The sequence below is a fragment of the Engystomops pustulosus genome, chromosome 1, assembly GCF_040894005.1.
Source record: "Engystomops pustulosus chromosome 1, aEngPut4.maternal, whole genome shotgun sequence".
NCBI classification, from domain to species: domain Eukaryota; kingdom Metazoa; phylum Chordata; class Amphibia; order Anura; family Leptodactylidae; genus Engystomops; species Engystomops pustulosus.
Window position 1 is genome coordinate 96,461,247 of NC_092411.1, and position 14,940 is coordinate 96,476,186.

A 14,940-nucleotide genomic window follows, 5' to 3' on the forward strand; every position below is an offset into this window, starting at 1 on the left:
CCAACACTCCTGTGTTTTTCTTGTGACCTCCTCCGTATGCAACATATGTTGCGGTAGATCGCTGGAAGAAATTCACCCGCAGATAGCGGCCGATATACGTCCCCCATAGAAGGCAATGGGCGCACGGCGCCCTACGGGAGCGGTACGGTGCCGCACATGTCCTATCGCACTGTCCTATCTTTACTCGTAGTACGGCGCCGTGCGCCATAACTTCCTATGGAGAGGGGCGGGGGTGAGCTGCGCTCACCTCCTCCTCCTCTCCCTGTGCACTGCCGTTGCCCGCTGCGGTACGGTACGGGCGGGCAACGGCAGTGTGAATATAGCCTAAGGAGTATTTTTACAGGACAATACTATTATTGTTATCGTAAATGTGTTTTGTCTGTTACTCTTCTAATACAAAGGTATAATTTCTTCAGTCCTATATTTCTGTGCCATATGAATCTGTATATACATGATGTTTTTTATCTGTATGTGCACATTTGTCACTTATCCGTATACAATACAGTGGGTTGCCAAATGATGCTTTACTATTGGCTGGCTGACTAACAGAATGCACCTCCCACTTGTTCTGGTCTCCCTGGATACTGGATGTATATACGGCAGCATACAGTGCACAACCCTATGCAGCCCATATGCAACACATATTTTTTATACAGGCTTAAGGAACGAACCATTATGATAAGGATCTTGCCATTAAGAAGAATTCCTGTTTTTCCTAACTATGTTTATTTCGTTTTAGATTTATGCTTGAAATGGCGAACTCTTCCTTTCCAGCTTAGTGCTGTAGAGAGGGAGTACCCAGATACATGGGTCTGCTCAATGAATCCCGACTCCGAGCAAGATAGGTCTGTATTTCGAAAATAAATGCAACCATTTTATTTATGGCTATTTATTTATCTTTTTTGTGTTAAAATTTTTATTTTAGGACACATATAAGTTGAAAAAATGGAACAGCTAGACAAGCTATAGTTGTTTTTAGAAGTACAAATGCTTTTTTAAGATAGTAGATGTAAGATTTATAAACATGCAGCAGCATATAAAACTGTCAAATTAAGGATTACCCTAATAGTTTTCGGATTTTCCAATATTAATTTTTTAACAAATGCTGTGTGTGTTTTCTTTAATAAACCTTGTGAAAGTAAAGAGAGAGAAGTATATGAAGAAATAAAGGGCAAAAAGAGGGGGATAAGGGAGAAAAGTGGATGCAGAGTATAATCTCAAGTTCTTCACGCTAGAAGCTGAACTATACAACTTTCTAAGCAGAATGTAGTGTTGGTGTTTATAGAGCAGTATCAAATGTTGTTCATATGTCATCCCAAGATGCTCTGTTCTGCATACAAACCAGTTCTGACGTTGAGACCCAACATGTCTGACCCTTCATTTCTCTAAAATAGCCATTTTGGAAAGTTGTGAAGCCACCATGCATGTCAGATGGTTGCAAAAAACCATGGATTAGTTAATAAAACCACATTTATATGCTTATTTCAGATGTGAGTCTACAGAGTTGAAACAGAAAGTACCTGTTGGAGTACTCAAGAAAGAAACTGTAACCCAGGAAGAGAAGCAAAAAAACTTAAGTGAAAAGATCCAAAAACAACAGCAGAAGCTAAATGCTTTGCAGGTAAATTTGGCATATAAAAATGTAAAAATAACATCTTTTTGTATTTTGCGGTAGTTCCTTCAAAATATTAAGGAATTATACAAATAATTGTTCTCTGTATAGTGAAGAAATAGGAAATACTCCATTTAAATGGATAAATATAATTGTTTCCATCAGTGTCTTTGTTATAACTTGCCTGTTACCAAATTGATTGCAGAAAATAACGACAGTCCAGTCTAACGCAGACCTGAAAAAGCTCCCCTTGGAAGTTAGCACTCGCCCCACTGAGGTAAATAACTATCCTGTCCTCTTATTTTCAGAAGTCTCTAATCAGTAGCTAACTGCAATTTTCTTTACTTGATAGAGTCCTGTTTCAGTAAGTCGACCATTGAGGCCAAGATCTCCACCTCTTCCTGCAGTATTAAAAGAAGCTGTGAAACCTCCATCTGCACGAATTAGCAGCATAGCCAAAAGAGCTGAATCTCAGAGAAAACCATTGTTGAATAGTGAGCAGGCTAGCACCTCAAAAGCTCCTTCCCCGGGACCTGTCAAAACTAGTCACACTGCCAAGGCTCCTAACAAAATAGCACCAGTTGTAAAAACTCAATCAAAACCCACTGTGGTACAGACTACAAAATCCTCCAGAATCATACCACCACCTCCACCTTTGAAGAACTCTAAGACACTTGCCACAAAGAAACCAGCACCAAGCAAAAGCCCAACGGTGAGGCATCTTATTGGGTGGGGAGATCTTTTGTGACTTCATTTTTTACAACAAATTATAAAACTTTTTATTAGAGGCGCAGCCAGGGGTTCAGCATGGGAAAGGTGGAGCAAAATACTTTTGTGTGTGTGTGTGTCTGTGTGTGTGTCTGTGTGTGTGTCTGTGTGTGTGTGTGTGTGGACCTCCAACCCAGGTATACCAGTATTACCTCTTTATAGTGACCATATGTGGTAGATACTAGTCCTACTTAGCGCTCCAACATCTTACAAATAACAGTATATATTATACTGCGCCAATATTTACAGGGAAAGAGTAGTGTTACTGTGCTGTGCTCGTATGTATAGGATAGGAGTATTAGTACTGCGCTTTGCTCATAAATAAAGGTTAGGAGTACGGTATTGTGCACATATATAGGTTTTTTCTTTTAGAGCAAGGTACTTACCACCTTATAAATGCATGACTAAAGCTGCAGTAATTTCTGGGACTTGTCTTACTCAAAGATTTTTGTATATCTTATCTATTACAGACTTCTTATAAATTAACATTTTAATTAACCCCTCAATGACCAGGCCAGAAAAGACTTTACCGAGTGGGGCATTTTTAACAATTTTTTGTACTTATTGGTTTAAGGGTCATAACTTATGTTATGCATAACATAACTCGGCTTGTACTCGAGTCAAGGAAAAAAACTAAATGTGAACTCACCTACTGACGCTCCCTGGCATCCATCGTGGCTCCGACATTGGGTCCTGGTCCGTCACAGTCTTCGTGACATCAGCCGCATCAGCACACACTATGATGTCAGCTTGCGGTTGACGTCATGGTGCCTGCGACGAACCGGGAGTGGCGGGCAGGCTTTATACTCGAGGGGGGCAGGCAGGCAGGCTTTATACTCGAGGGGGGCAGGCAGGCAGGCTTTATACTCGAGGGGGGCAGGCAGGCAGGCTATATATTCGAGGGGGGCAGGCAGGCAGGCTATATATTCGAGGGGGCGGGCAGGCAGGGTATATACTCGAGGGGACTGGTAGGCAGGCTATATACTCGGGGTGGGGGGGGGTGGCAGGCTATATACTTGAGGGGGGCAGGCAGCCTATATACTCTAGGGGGCTGGCAGGCTATAATCAAAAAATTCCTGCCTTACTAGAACGTATATAGCCCCCAGGCTTATACTCGAATATATACGGTACTCTTTTTTTTTTTTTTTTTTTGCTACCTTTTTTTGTGGATTTTTTTGTGATAAATGGGACTTCTTTGGAATGTATAGTGTGATATATGTGTGTGTGTGTATATATATATATATATATATACATTTATTTATTTAATACACACTCACCGGCCACTTTATTAGGTACACCATGCTAGTAACGGGTTGGACCCCCTTTTGCCTTCAGAACTGCCTCAATTCTTCGTGGCATAGATTCAACAAGGTGCTGGAAGCATTCCTCAGAGATTTTGGTCCATATTGACACGATGACACCACACAGTTGCCGCAGATTTGTCGGCTGCACATCCATGATGCGAATCTCCCGTTCCACCATTTAGAAATTGAAGTATTAATGAGCAGTTGGACAGGTGTACCTAATAAAGTGGCCAGTGAGTGTATATGTGTGTTTATTTAATCTTTTTTATTGTCAAATTTACACAAACTAACTATTCAAAATTAATTCCCTAGTGTGTGACAGAGTCTCGGACAGAAGGTTTTTTTTGTAGTGTAGCAGATTTTCCGTTTTCTATTGAAAACTATTTGTTTATTTAAAAATATGTATTAATATTTTATAGGTTTTTTTTTTACTTTATATGCCCTCCATGCGGTCATGAAAGACCCCTGGGGGACATTTTTACAGTTTTATTTTTTCCTTGCAAGTTTTGCATTATAATAGGGCCTTCCATAAGAGCCCCAGTTACAGGGGAAAATGACGTCTTGTGGGTGCAAATGTCTGAGGGAGAGCTGTACTAGGTTTTGATAAGACCCAGCAGCTCTGCTCAACTCTTTCAAAGCCAGCGGCAGTGCTGGTACCTGTGTTCAATGCATAGCACTACTTTAAAAAATGAGAAGGCAGAAGAGGTAATAAACATCTTCTGCGTTCCTCCTAGCAGAATTTAATAAAGTTAAAAGAAGCGATCATCAAGTGACAGCAATTATCCACTTTCCTAAGTTGTTATTATTATTTTAATTCCAAATTAAGGTAAGCAATATGAGAAAGAGAAGTTCACAACAGGTAGTTATTGAGGAAGAAGAAGACGAGGAGGAGGAGGAAGAGCCAGTAACTCTACGAAAACCAGAAAAGGCTAAACGCTCAAGAATGGTGGAAGTGAAACGAGAAAAGAAAGATCTTATTGAAGAAGTAAAAGAGGTACTATATATTTTAAATTAACTCTTTTAGTAAGCTACACTGATTTTATAAAGTTTTCTTAATATTCCTTTGTTCTGGTGTTATGGAAAAGACCACAACAAAATTGACAGTTATTCACCTTAGATTAGGTTGTGGGTTTAATTAATTACAAGTTAAGAAATAAGTATTTGATTCCTCTGGAAAACATGACTTAATACTTGGTAGCAAAACCCTTGTTGGCAGTACACCAGTCAGACGTATAGATCTTGATGAGGTTTGAGCACGTCAGGAGGAATTTTGTTCCACTCCCCTTAGTAGACCATCCCTAAACCATTAGGATTTTTTCATTTGGCAACTCCAAACTTCAGTTCCCTCCATAAATTTTCTGCTGGATGAAGGGAAGGAGGTTGGCACTCAGGATTTGTATCAGGAGGTTGGTACATGAATCCATCCATTCTCCCTTTTGATGTGGGGAAGTATTCTTGTGTCCTTACCAGAGAAACTCCCAAAACATAATGTTTCCACCTCCATGCTTGACAGTGGTGTTCTTTGGGTCATAGGCAGCATTTCTCTTCCTCTAAACACGTCGATTTGAGTTAATGCCAAATAGCTATATTCTTGTCTCATCCTACCACAGCACCTTCTTCCAATCATGCAAAGAATCATCCTGGTGTTCAATGCCAAACTTCAGACAGTCCTGCACATGTGCCTTTTTGAGCAGGGGGACCTTGCCGGCACTGCAGGATTTGAAACCATTACGGCTTTATGTATTATGATTTTCCTGGTGACTGTGGTTCCGCTGCCTTGCAATCAATAACAAGTTTTCCCCTGTATAGTTTTATGCTGATCACTCACCTTCATTATGATCACGGATACCCCACGAGTTGAGATTTTGCATGGTGGTATTTTCTTACAATCGCACCAACAGTTGTCCCCTTCTCACCTAGCATCTTACTTATGGTTTTGTAGCCCATTCCAGTATTGTGCAGGTCCCTAACATCCTTAGAAAGCTCTTGGGTCTTCCCCGTTTTGTAGAGGTTAGAGTTTGACTGATTAATTGAGTCTGTGAACAGGAGTCTTTTAAAGACGTGGTCTGTAATTCAGGTAACAAGGCGGTGAGAAGTGTCTATCTGGTCCGTAAGAGCCAGAACTTTTAATAGTTGGTGGGGGATCAAATACTTATTTCTCACTGCAAAATTTATATAATTTATACAATGTGATTTTCTGGATTGTTTTTTTTTATATTCTATCTTATTCTTTCTTGGCATTTTGTGCTGTACTGTTATTCTTGGTGCATCTAGTGTACTGGTTAGTGATATGGGGCACTAAAGTTGAGCTTTATGATAATATGGCCTTTGGACCAATTAATGTTGCTCACCTCTGGCCTAAATCATTAGATCAGGAATAGAACAGACTTTTAAAGGAAATTCCCTGCTTAAAATAGACTGTCTTTAACAAGATGGCTGCCACTGGAAACTACAAGTTCCATGATCTTTTAGTTCTCAGTAACTCCTCCTACCTCTTATGCTCTGCTCCCAGTGATGATGTAACAGTCTTGCTCAGTTACCATAGTAATGATGTGTAACTGCCATCACTGCACATCACCAAAACACTGTGCATATTGGATGCACTGCAACCGACTACAGCCAAACATAGTGGTGATCACATGACCTGCCCAGGCTGGTGCAGGACATGTGATGTGGACATGTGACTAGCGGCCATCTTCTGTCCTGTGGCTGCTCTGACCTGATTGAAGTTGGCCCTCCCCCCAACTTGTTCAAATCAAACAAAATTGTTGTCAAAAGTTTGTGCTGGTTTGTGCAGCAGAAATTTTCGTTTATGCCGCTATCGTTTTTAAGATTTTAATGAAAGATTCCAGAGGTCATCAGAGGTCAACCAGCCCCCCCACACTGCCCAAATCAAACAAAACTGGGAACGAACAATTCTGCTACGTTTGTGCTGGTTTGTGCTTCTCCAATTTTTGTTTGTGCTGCTTTTGTTTTGAATAAATGAACAAAAAATTAAAGTTCAAAAGTTCAACTAGCCCCCCCCCCCACATTAACCAAATCAAAGAAAACTGGTGTCAAACGTTAGTGCTACTTTTGTGCAGCAAAAATTTTCATTTGTGCCGCTATCATTTTAAGGTATGTTCAGGTGTTTAAGGTGTTTAGGATGAACTGGTAAAAAACAAACCTAGTGACACTTCCCTGGCTTGATCACCAGGGGGAGCTAGCAAACACATTGTACTTTGGAAGAAATGAACTCTGATGACCTCTGCAAAAAAAGTATGAATATATTATAAATGATAGCGGCACAATCAAAAATTTTTGCTGCACAAACGTAGCACTGTTTGACACCAGTTTTGTTTGATTCGGTTAATGTGGGGGGGGGGCTGGTTGAACTTTTGAACTTAAATTTTTTGTTCATATATTCAAAACAAAAGCAGCACAAACAAAAATTTAAGCAGCACAAACGTAGCAGAATTGTTCGGTCCCAGTTTTGTTTGATTTGGGCAATGTGGGGGGGCTGGTTGACCTCTGACGACCCCTGGAAACTTTCATTAAAATCTTAAAAACGATAGCGGCACAAACGAAAATTTCTGCTGCACAAATCAGCACAAACGTTTGACACCAATTTTGTTTGATTTGAACAAGGCGGGGGGGGGGGCAATTCACTCAGGTGCTGCTCTGCACGGAGGAAATCAACGGACTGATTAAAGGGCCAGTAGCATTTTAATTCATTACAGTCTGTGTCCACAGCATTTTTTTGCTAAGTGGAGCTAAATTTTAGATATAAGCTTATATGTAATAAGTTATTTTAAGGACCCAGTTGTATATGAATTATGCTGATTCCTGGAATACCCCTTTAAGTCACGGTTATAAAATGCAAACAATTTATAGGCAATTCATATTGTGCATGGCAATTAAAAAGCATACATTTTTCAGCGTATAGTAGGATGTGCTAATACATGTCATGTTTTATATTTTTTTGAGCAGGATCTGCGTGCGCACTCGGCTTCTCCTCATGACTCAAATGTATCATTGCAGCAGGACAGTCCAGAGGTTGAGGACAGTGTGTCCAGTAAAGAAGCCCAGAAAGGTAACATATGACTAGAGATGAGCGAACATACTCGTCCGAGCTTGATGCTCGATCGAGCATTAGTGTACTCGTAACTGCTCGTTGCTCGGACGAGTATTTCGCCCGCTCGAGAAAATGGCAGCTCCCGCCGTTTTGCTTTTTGGCGGCCAGAAACAGAGCCAATCACAAGCCAGGAGACTCTGCACTCCACCCAGCATGACGTGGTACCCTTACACGTAGATAGCAGTGGTTGGCTGGCCAGATCAGGTGACCCTGGGATAGACTAGCCGCTGCCCGCGCTGCTCGGATCATTCTCTGTCTGGATGCCGCTAGGGAGAGAGCTGCTGCTGGTCAGGGAAAGCGTTAGGGTGTTCTATTAGCTTACTGTTAGGCAGGAGTGATTCTAAAAGAACCCAACAGCCCTTCTTAGGGCTACAATAACGTTATAATTTTTTATTTTTTTTATTTGCAGCTAGTACCATATTGTGAGGAATTAGCAGGGGGACTTGCTACCGTTGTGTTTAGCTCTTAGTGACACACATATCCACCTCAAACACCAAAGTGGGAAAATTTATTAGGGGTTTGAGTAGAATTAGGCACAGTCTGCCAGTTTCTTTTTATTTTACGTTTATTGTTTTAATAACTCAGTGTCATCTCATCTTGCATAGTAGTGTGCTGTAATACTTGGCTAGAAAATAGCCATAGGAGAATACAAACGGCTTAATTACGCCTACAGTAGCGTTATATATATTTGTTTTCTGGTTGATCTGCTGGTGGCTGTAGTTGTTGCAGTGCATCTACTATCAAATTGGGAGCAATTTGGAGTCAGACTTGCGACCACTGTGTTTTAGTGACGCACATATCCATCGCAAAGACCGAAGTGGGAAAATTTATTAGGGCCCGGGGTTGTATTTCAATTAGGCACAGTCTGCCATTTCCTTTTTTATTTTACGTTTATTTTTTTCATAACTCAGCGTCATCTCATCTGGCATAGTAGTGTGCTGTAATACTTGGCTAGAAAATAGCCATAGGAGAATACAAACGGCTTAATTACGCCTACAGTAGCGTTATATATATTTGATTTCTGGTTGATCTGCTGGTGGCTGTAGTTGTTGCAGTGCATCTACTAGCAAATTGTGAGCAATTTGGAGTCAGACTTGCGACCACTGTGTTTTGCGCTTAGTGACGCACATATCCATCGCAAAGACTGAAGTGGGAAAATTTATTAGGGCCCGGGGTTGTATTTCAATTAGGCACAGTCTGCCATTTCCTTTTTTATTTTACGTTTATTTTTTTCATAACTCAGCGTCATCTCATCTGGCATAGCAGTGTGCTTTCATACTTGGCTATAAAATAGCCATAGCAATAGGATAGCATCGTTTGGTTTTAAAAACTAAAAAACACAAAAAAAAACAAAAAAAACAAAAAAAAGTTAAAAAAAAAATTCAAGTTATAACTCTCATTTTCAAAATGTTTAACCCGAGGGCTAGGGGTAGAGGACGAGGGCGGGGACGTGGGCGTCCAACTACTGCAGGGGTCAGAGGCCGTGGTCCTGGGCGGGGTGAGACACCACCTGCTTATGAGGGAGCAGGGGAACGCCGCAGAGCTACACTCCCTAGGTTCATGTCTGAAGTTACTGGGAATCGTGGTAGAGCACTGTTGAGGCCAGAACAGTGCGATCAGGTGATGTCGTGGATTGCCGACAATGCTTCGAGCAATTTGTCCACCAGTCAGTCTTCCACGCAGTCCACCCATGTCACCGAAATCGGCACTCCTCCAGCTCCTGCACCTCAGCCTCCTCCCCCCCAGTCTGCCCCCTCCCAGCAAAATTTGCCATTTGAACCGGCATACTCTGAGGAACTGTTTTCTGGACCATTCCCACAGTCACAAACCACTTGTCCGGTTGCTGATGAGCAATTTTCCAATGCCCAGGTTTTCCACCAGTCGCAGTCTGTGGGTGATGATGACCTTGTTGACGTACTGGAAGAAGTGTGTAAAGAGGTGTCCGACGATGAGGAGACACGGTTGTCAGACAGTGGGGAAGTTGTTGTCAGGGCAGGAAGTCCGAGGGGGGAGCAGACTGAGGGATCGGAGGATGATGAGGTGACAGACCCAAGCTGGGTTGAGAGGCCGGGTGAACACAGTGCTTCTGAGACGGAGGAGAGTCCTCGACCAGAACAGGTTGGAAGAGGCAGTGGTGGGGCCAGACGGAGAGGCAGGGCCAGAGCTGGTGCATCAGCGCCAAATGTGTCAACTAGTGAAGCTCCCGTGGCAAGGGCTCCTGCGGCGAGGGCTAGATTTTCAGAAGTCTGGAGGTTCTTTAAGGAAACACCGGATGACCGCCGGACTGTGGTGTGCCACATTTGCCAAACCAGGATCAGCAGGGGTTCCACCACTACTAGCTTAACTACCACCAGTATGCGCAGGCATATGAATGCTAAACACCCCACTCAGTGGCAACAAGCGCGTTCACCTCCGGCCGTGCACACCACTGCTCCTTCCCCTGTGTCAGCTGATAGTCAGCCCCCTGCCCAGGACCCTGCCACAAAAACCCCATCGTCGCCTCCACGATCCTCCACAGCATCCACCAGCGTTCAGCTCTCCATACCCCAGACGCTGGAGCGGAAACGCAAATATAGTGCAACCCACCCGCACGCCCAAGCCCTTAATGTGCACATCTCCAGATTGCTAAGCCTGGAGATGCTGCCCTATAGGCTAGTAGACCGAGGCCTTTCGCAGCCTCATGGCGGCGGCCGCCCCTCGGTATTCGGTCCCCAGCCGCCACTACTTTTCCCGATGTGCCGTCCCAGCCCTGCACCAGCACGTGTCAGACAACATAATCCGTGCCCTGACCAACGCCGTTTCTGACAAGGTCCACCTGACCACGGACACGTGGACGAGTGCTGCCGGGCAGGGCCACTATATATCTCTGACGGCACATTGGGTTAACTTGGTGGAGGCTGGGACCGAGTGTGACCCTGCGGCTGGTCATATACTGCCGACGCCGAGGATTGCGGGGCCTACCTCGGTCCAGGTGTTTGAGGCCTACTATGCCTCCTCCTCCTCCCACCCCTCCTCCACCTCCTCCTCCGAACGACCATCCGTGGGCATGGCGCCATCAGTCGGTAGCTCTAGGCACAGCAGCAGTGCCGTCGCTAAGCGACAGCAGGCGGTGCTCAAACTGCTGAGCCTAGGCGATAAAAGGCACACCGCCCAAGAACTATTACAGGGCATCACGGCGCAGACTGATCTGTGGCTGGCACCGCTGAACCTGAAGCCAGGCATGGTTGTGTGTGACAACGGCCGTAACCTGGTGGCGGCTCTGCAACTCGGCAGACTGACACATGTGCCATGCCTGGCCCATGTGTTAAATCTGATAGTTCAGCGTTTCCTCAAGACATACCCCAATCTGTCTGATTTGCTCACGAAGGTGCGCCGCATCTGTGCGCATTTCAGGAAGTCCAGCACAGATGCTGCCACTCTCAGGGCAGCGCAGCGCCGCCTCCAACTGCCCGCTCACCGACTGTTGTGCGACGTGCCCACGAGGTGGAATTCAACACTGACCATGTTATCCAGAGTTTACCAGCAGCGCCGAGCGATTGTAGACTGCCAGATGTCAACTTCCACCAGAACTGGTAGTCAGGTCAGTCAGCTTCCTCAAGTCTACAATGAGGAGTGGACGTGGATGTCTGATATCTGTCAGGTGCTGAGTAACTTTGAGGAGTCAACACAGATGGTCAGTGGCGATGCCGCCATCATCAGCCTCACCATCCCGCTGCTTGGCCTGTTGAAAAACTCTCTGGTCAGCATGAAGTCGGAAGCTTTGCGCTCCTCACAAGAGACGGGGGAAGAAGATTCCCTTGTTGATAGCCAAAGCACCCTTAGGTCTGTTTCTCAGCGCATATCGGAGGAGGTGGAGGAAGAGGAGGAGACTGTTGGCGAGACACAAGAGGGGACCATTGTTGAGTCCTTCACTGTTGAGCGTGTATGGGCAGAAGAAGAGGAATTGGAGGAGGAGGAAATGGACAGTCAGGCCAGTGAGGGGAGCGAATTCTTACGCGTTGGTACTCTGGCGCATATGGCAGATTTCATGCTAGGCTGCCTATCCCGTGACCCTCGCGTTCAAAGAATTTATTCCAGCACCGATTACTGGGTGTTCACTCTCCTGGACCCACGGTACAAGCAAAATCTTTCCACTCTCATCCCTGGAGAGGAAAGGAGTGTGAGAATGCATGAATACCAGCAGGCCCTGGTGCACAAGCTGAAACAGTATTTCCCTTCTGACAGCGCTAGCGGCAGAGTGCGTAGTTCTGCGGGACAAGTAGCGAGGGAGAGTAGGCGAGCAGGCAGCTTGTCCAGCACTGGCAAGGGTACGCTTTACAAGGCTTTTGCCAGCTTTATGTCACCCCAGCAAGACACTGTCACCTGTCCCCAGTCTCGGCAGAGTAGGGCTGATCTTTACAGAAAGATGGTGAGGGAGTACGTAGCTGACCATACCATCGTCCTAAATGATCACACAGCTCCCTACAACTACTGGGTTTCAAAGCTGGACATGTGGCACGAACTGGCGCTGTACGCCTTGGAGGTTCTTGCCTGCCCTGCCGCTAGCGTCTTGTCCGAGCGGGTTTTCAGTGCAGCTGGTGGCATCATCACCGATAAGCGTACACGCCTGTCGACTGACAGGCTGACGCTTATCAAGATGAATAAAGCATGGATTTCTCCTAATTTCCAATCTCCAGCAGGTGAAGGAAGCTCAACCTGAATAATTTATCCACTCCTCCTCCTCCTCCTCCTCCTCCTCCTCCTCATTTTCCTCCTTCTCCTGCTCTTTGTACAGTAAAGCAGAGGAAACTGGCTATTTTTTGACAGGGCCCACTGGCTCTACCTATAGTACTTTATGCATTTAATTTTTCTGGAGGGCCACCGACCCGGTCCTCTGTTTTAAACAATTTTTGGGAGTGCCACATACAGGCACTCAATCTATTCAATTTTTCTGGAGCTCCACCTACCTGCTCCTCTGGTTTGAAAATTTTTTTGGACTGCCACATACAGGCACTCACTCTATTCCATTTTTCTGGAGGGCCACCTACCTGCTCCTCTGGTTTGAAAACTTTTTTGGACTGCCACATACAGGCACTCAATCTATTCCATTTTTCTGGAGGGCCACCTACCTGCTCCTCTGGTTTAAAAACTTTTTTGGACTGCCACATACAGGCACTCAATCTATTCCATTTTTCTGAAGGGCCACCTACCTGCTCCTCTGGTTTGAAAAATTTTTTGGACTGCCACATACAGGCACTATCCAAATTGAATTGTCTCCATAGCAGCCTCCACACGTTGTCTCCATTGCTACCTCCAAAAGTCGTCCATATAGCTGCCTCCATACATCGTCCCTTTATCAAACGAGGTTTGTCAGGCCGAAATTTGGGTTGTTTTCATGGATTCCACATCAAAGTTGTTAACTTTGTCGCCACCCTGCTGTGTAATCCTCAAAATATACTGGCAAACTTTTACCATTTACGGATATTATTTCAGCGCTTCTTGCGCATCTGTTTACATTCCCCTCACCCGCCATATCCCAAACTTATAAGAACGCTACTACACTTGATCTTCTACAAAAGGTTCTTAGAAGTGCTGTTTGGGGAGTAGCCTAGAGACAGGGGCTTGGATTGGCGAAAGCTCGCCTGGCAGCGGAGCGGCAGCTCCATGCCAAGAACCAACTAACATAGTTTTAACTGCAGCACCTTTAATCTACTACTAGTTCACTGCCTCCATACATGCCCGCCTTATCAAACGTGCTGTGTCAGGCAGAATTTTGGGTTGTTTTCATGGCTTCCACAACAAACTTGTTAACTTTGTCGCCACCCTGCTGTGTAATCCACAAAATATACTGGCAAACTTTTACCATTTACGGATATTATTTCAGCGCTTCTTGCGCATCTGTTTACATCCCCCTCACCCGCCATATCCCAAACTTATAAGAACGCTACTACACTTAACTTGGTGCAGGCTGGGACCGAGTCTGACCCTGGGGCTGGTCATATACTGCCGACGCAGAGGATTGCGGGGCCTACCTCGGTCCAGGTCTCAAAGGCCTACTATACCTCCAAATCCTCCCACCCCTCCTCCTCCGAATTACCATCCGTGGGCATGGCGCCATCAGTCGGTAGCTCTAGGCACAGCAGCAGTGCCGTCACTAAGCGACAGCAGGCGGTGCTCAAACTGCTGAGCCTAGGTGATAAAAGGCACACCGCCCAAAAGCTATTGCAGGGCATTCCACATCAAACTTGTTAACTTTGTCGCCACCCTGCTGTGTAAGCCACAAAATATACTGGAAAACTTTTTTCATTTACGGATATTATTTCAGCGCTTCTTGCGCAGATGTTTACATTCCCCTCACCCGCCATATCCCAAACTTATAAGAACGCTACTACACTTGATCTTATCCGAAAGGTTCTTAGAAGTGCTGTTTGGGGAGTAGCCTAGAGACAGGGGCTTGGATTGGCGAAAGCTCGCCTGGCAGCGGAGCGCCAGCTCCATGCCAAGAAACAACTAACATAGTTTTAACTGCAGCACCTTTAATCTACTACTAGTTCACTGCCTCCATACATCGTCCCCTTATCAAACGAGCTGTGTCAGGCAGAATTTTGGATTGTTTTCATGGCTTCCATGTTAACTTTGTCGCCACCCTGCTGTGTAATCCACAAAATATACTGGCAAACTTTTATCATGTACCGATATTATTTGAGCGCTTCTTGCTCACCTCCTTTGGTTCCTCTCTGCTACCCATTGGTTTGAAGCCTGAGTCCATTTAGGGTATGTCGCCATGCCACTCTCTAGCCTTCCGCCGCTGCCTCTGCATGCCGTCCCCTATAGTGTCAGGGTCAATTATTGGATGTTTTAGATGCTATCTAGCTTCATTCTGTCACTCTGTCATGGCCATGCTGTTGCCCATAATTTTGGCATAATGGTGCATTTAAGCAGCCTCAGAGGCATCCATGCATGCTGCCCCTGCTGTTTCCTGTCCATTTCCGTGGTGTTTCCATCCTTTTCTGAGGTTCCCAGGTGTTTGGCCAAGCTTCCCTGTGCAGAGCCTTGGTCCCCTTGAAAAATGCTCGAGTCTCCCATTGACTTCAATGGGGCTCGTTACTCGAAACGAGCACTCGAGCATCGGGAAAAGTTCGTCTCGAATAACGAGTACCCGA

At 45.1% G+C, this 14,940-nt stretch overlaps 1 protein-coding gene across 3 annotated transcripts in view; it reads left to right on the plus strand.

The window, feature by feature from the left end:
• MORC2 (MORC family CW-type zinc finger 2) overlaps positions 1-14,940 on the plus strand; it is a 52,256-nt gene that overhangs the window by 27,127 nt on the left and 10,189 nt on the right. For all 3 annotated transcript variants that reach the window (XR_011855075.1, XM_072149081.1, XM_072149073.1), the window contains exons 17-22: positions 740-845; positions 1,489-1,621; positions 1,818-1,889; positions 1,965-2,324; positions 4,511-4,678; positions 7,654-7,756. Coding sequence is in view for 2 of the 3 variants with exons in the window: in XM_072149081.1 (XP_072005182.1) it covers positions 740-845; positions 1,489-1,621; positions 1,818-1,889; positions 1,965-2,324; positions 4,511-4,678; positions 7,654-7,756 (942 nt within the window). In the remaining variant the exon portion in view is untranslated. The remainder of the gene's footprint in view (positions 1-739; positions 846-1,488; positions 1,622-1,817; positions 1,890-1,964; positions 2,325-4,510; positions 4,679-7,653; positions 7,757-14,940) is intronic.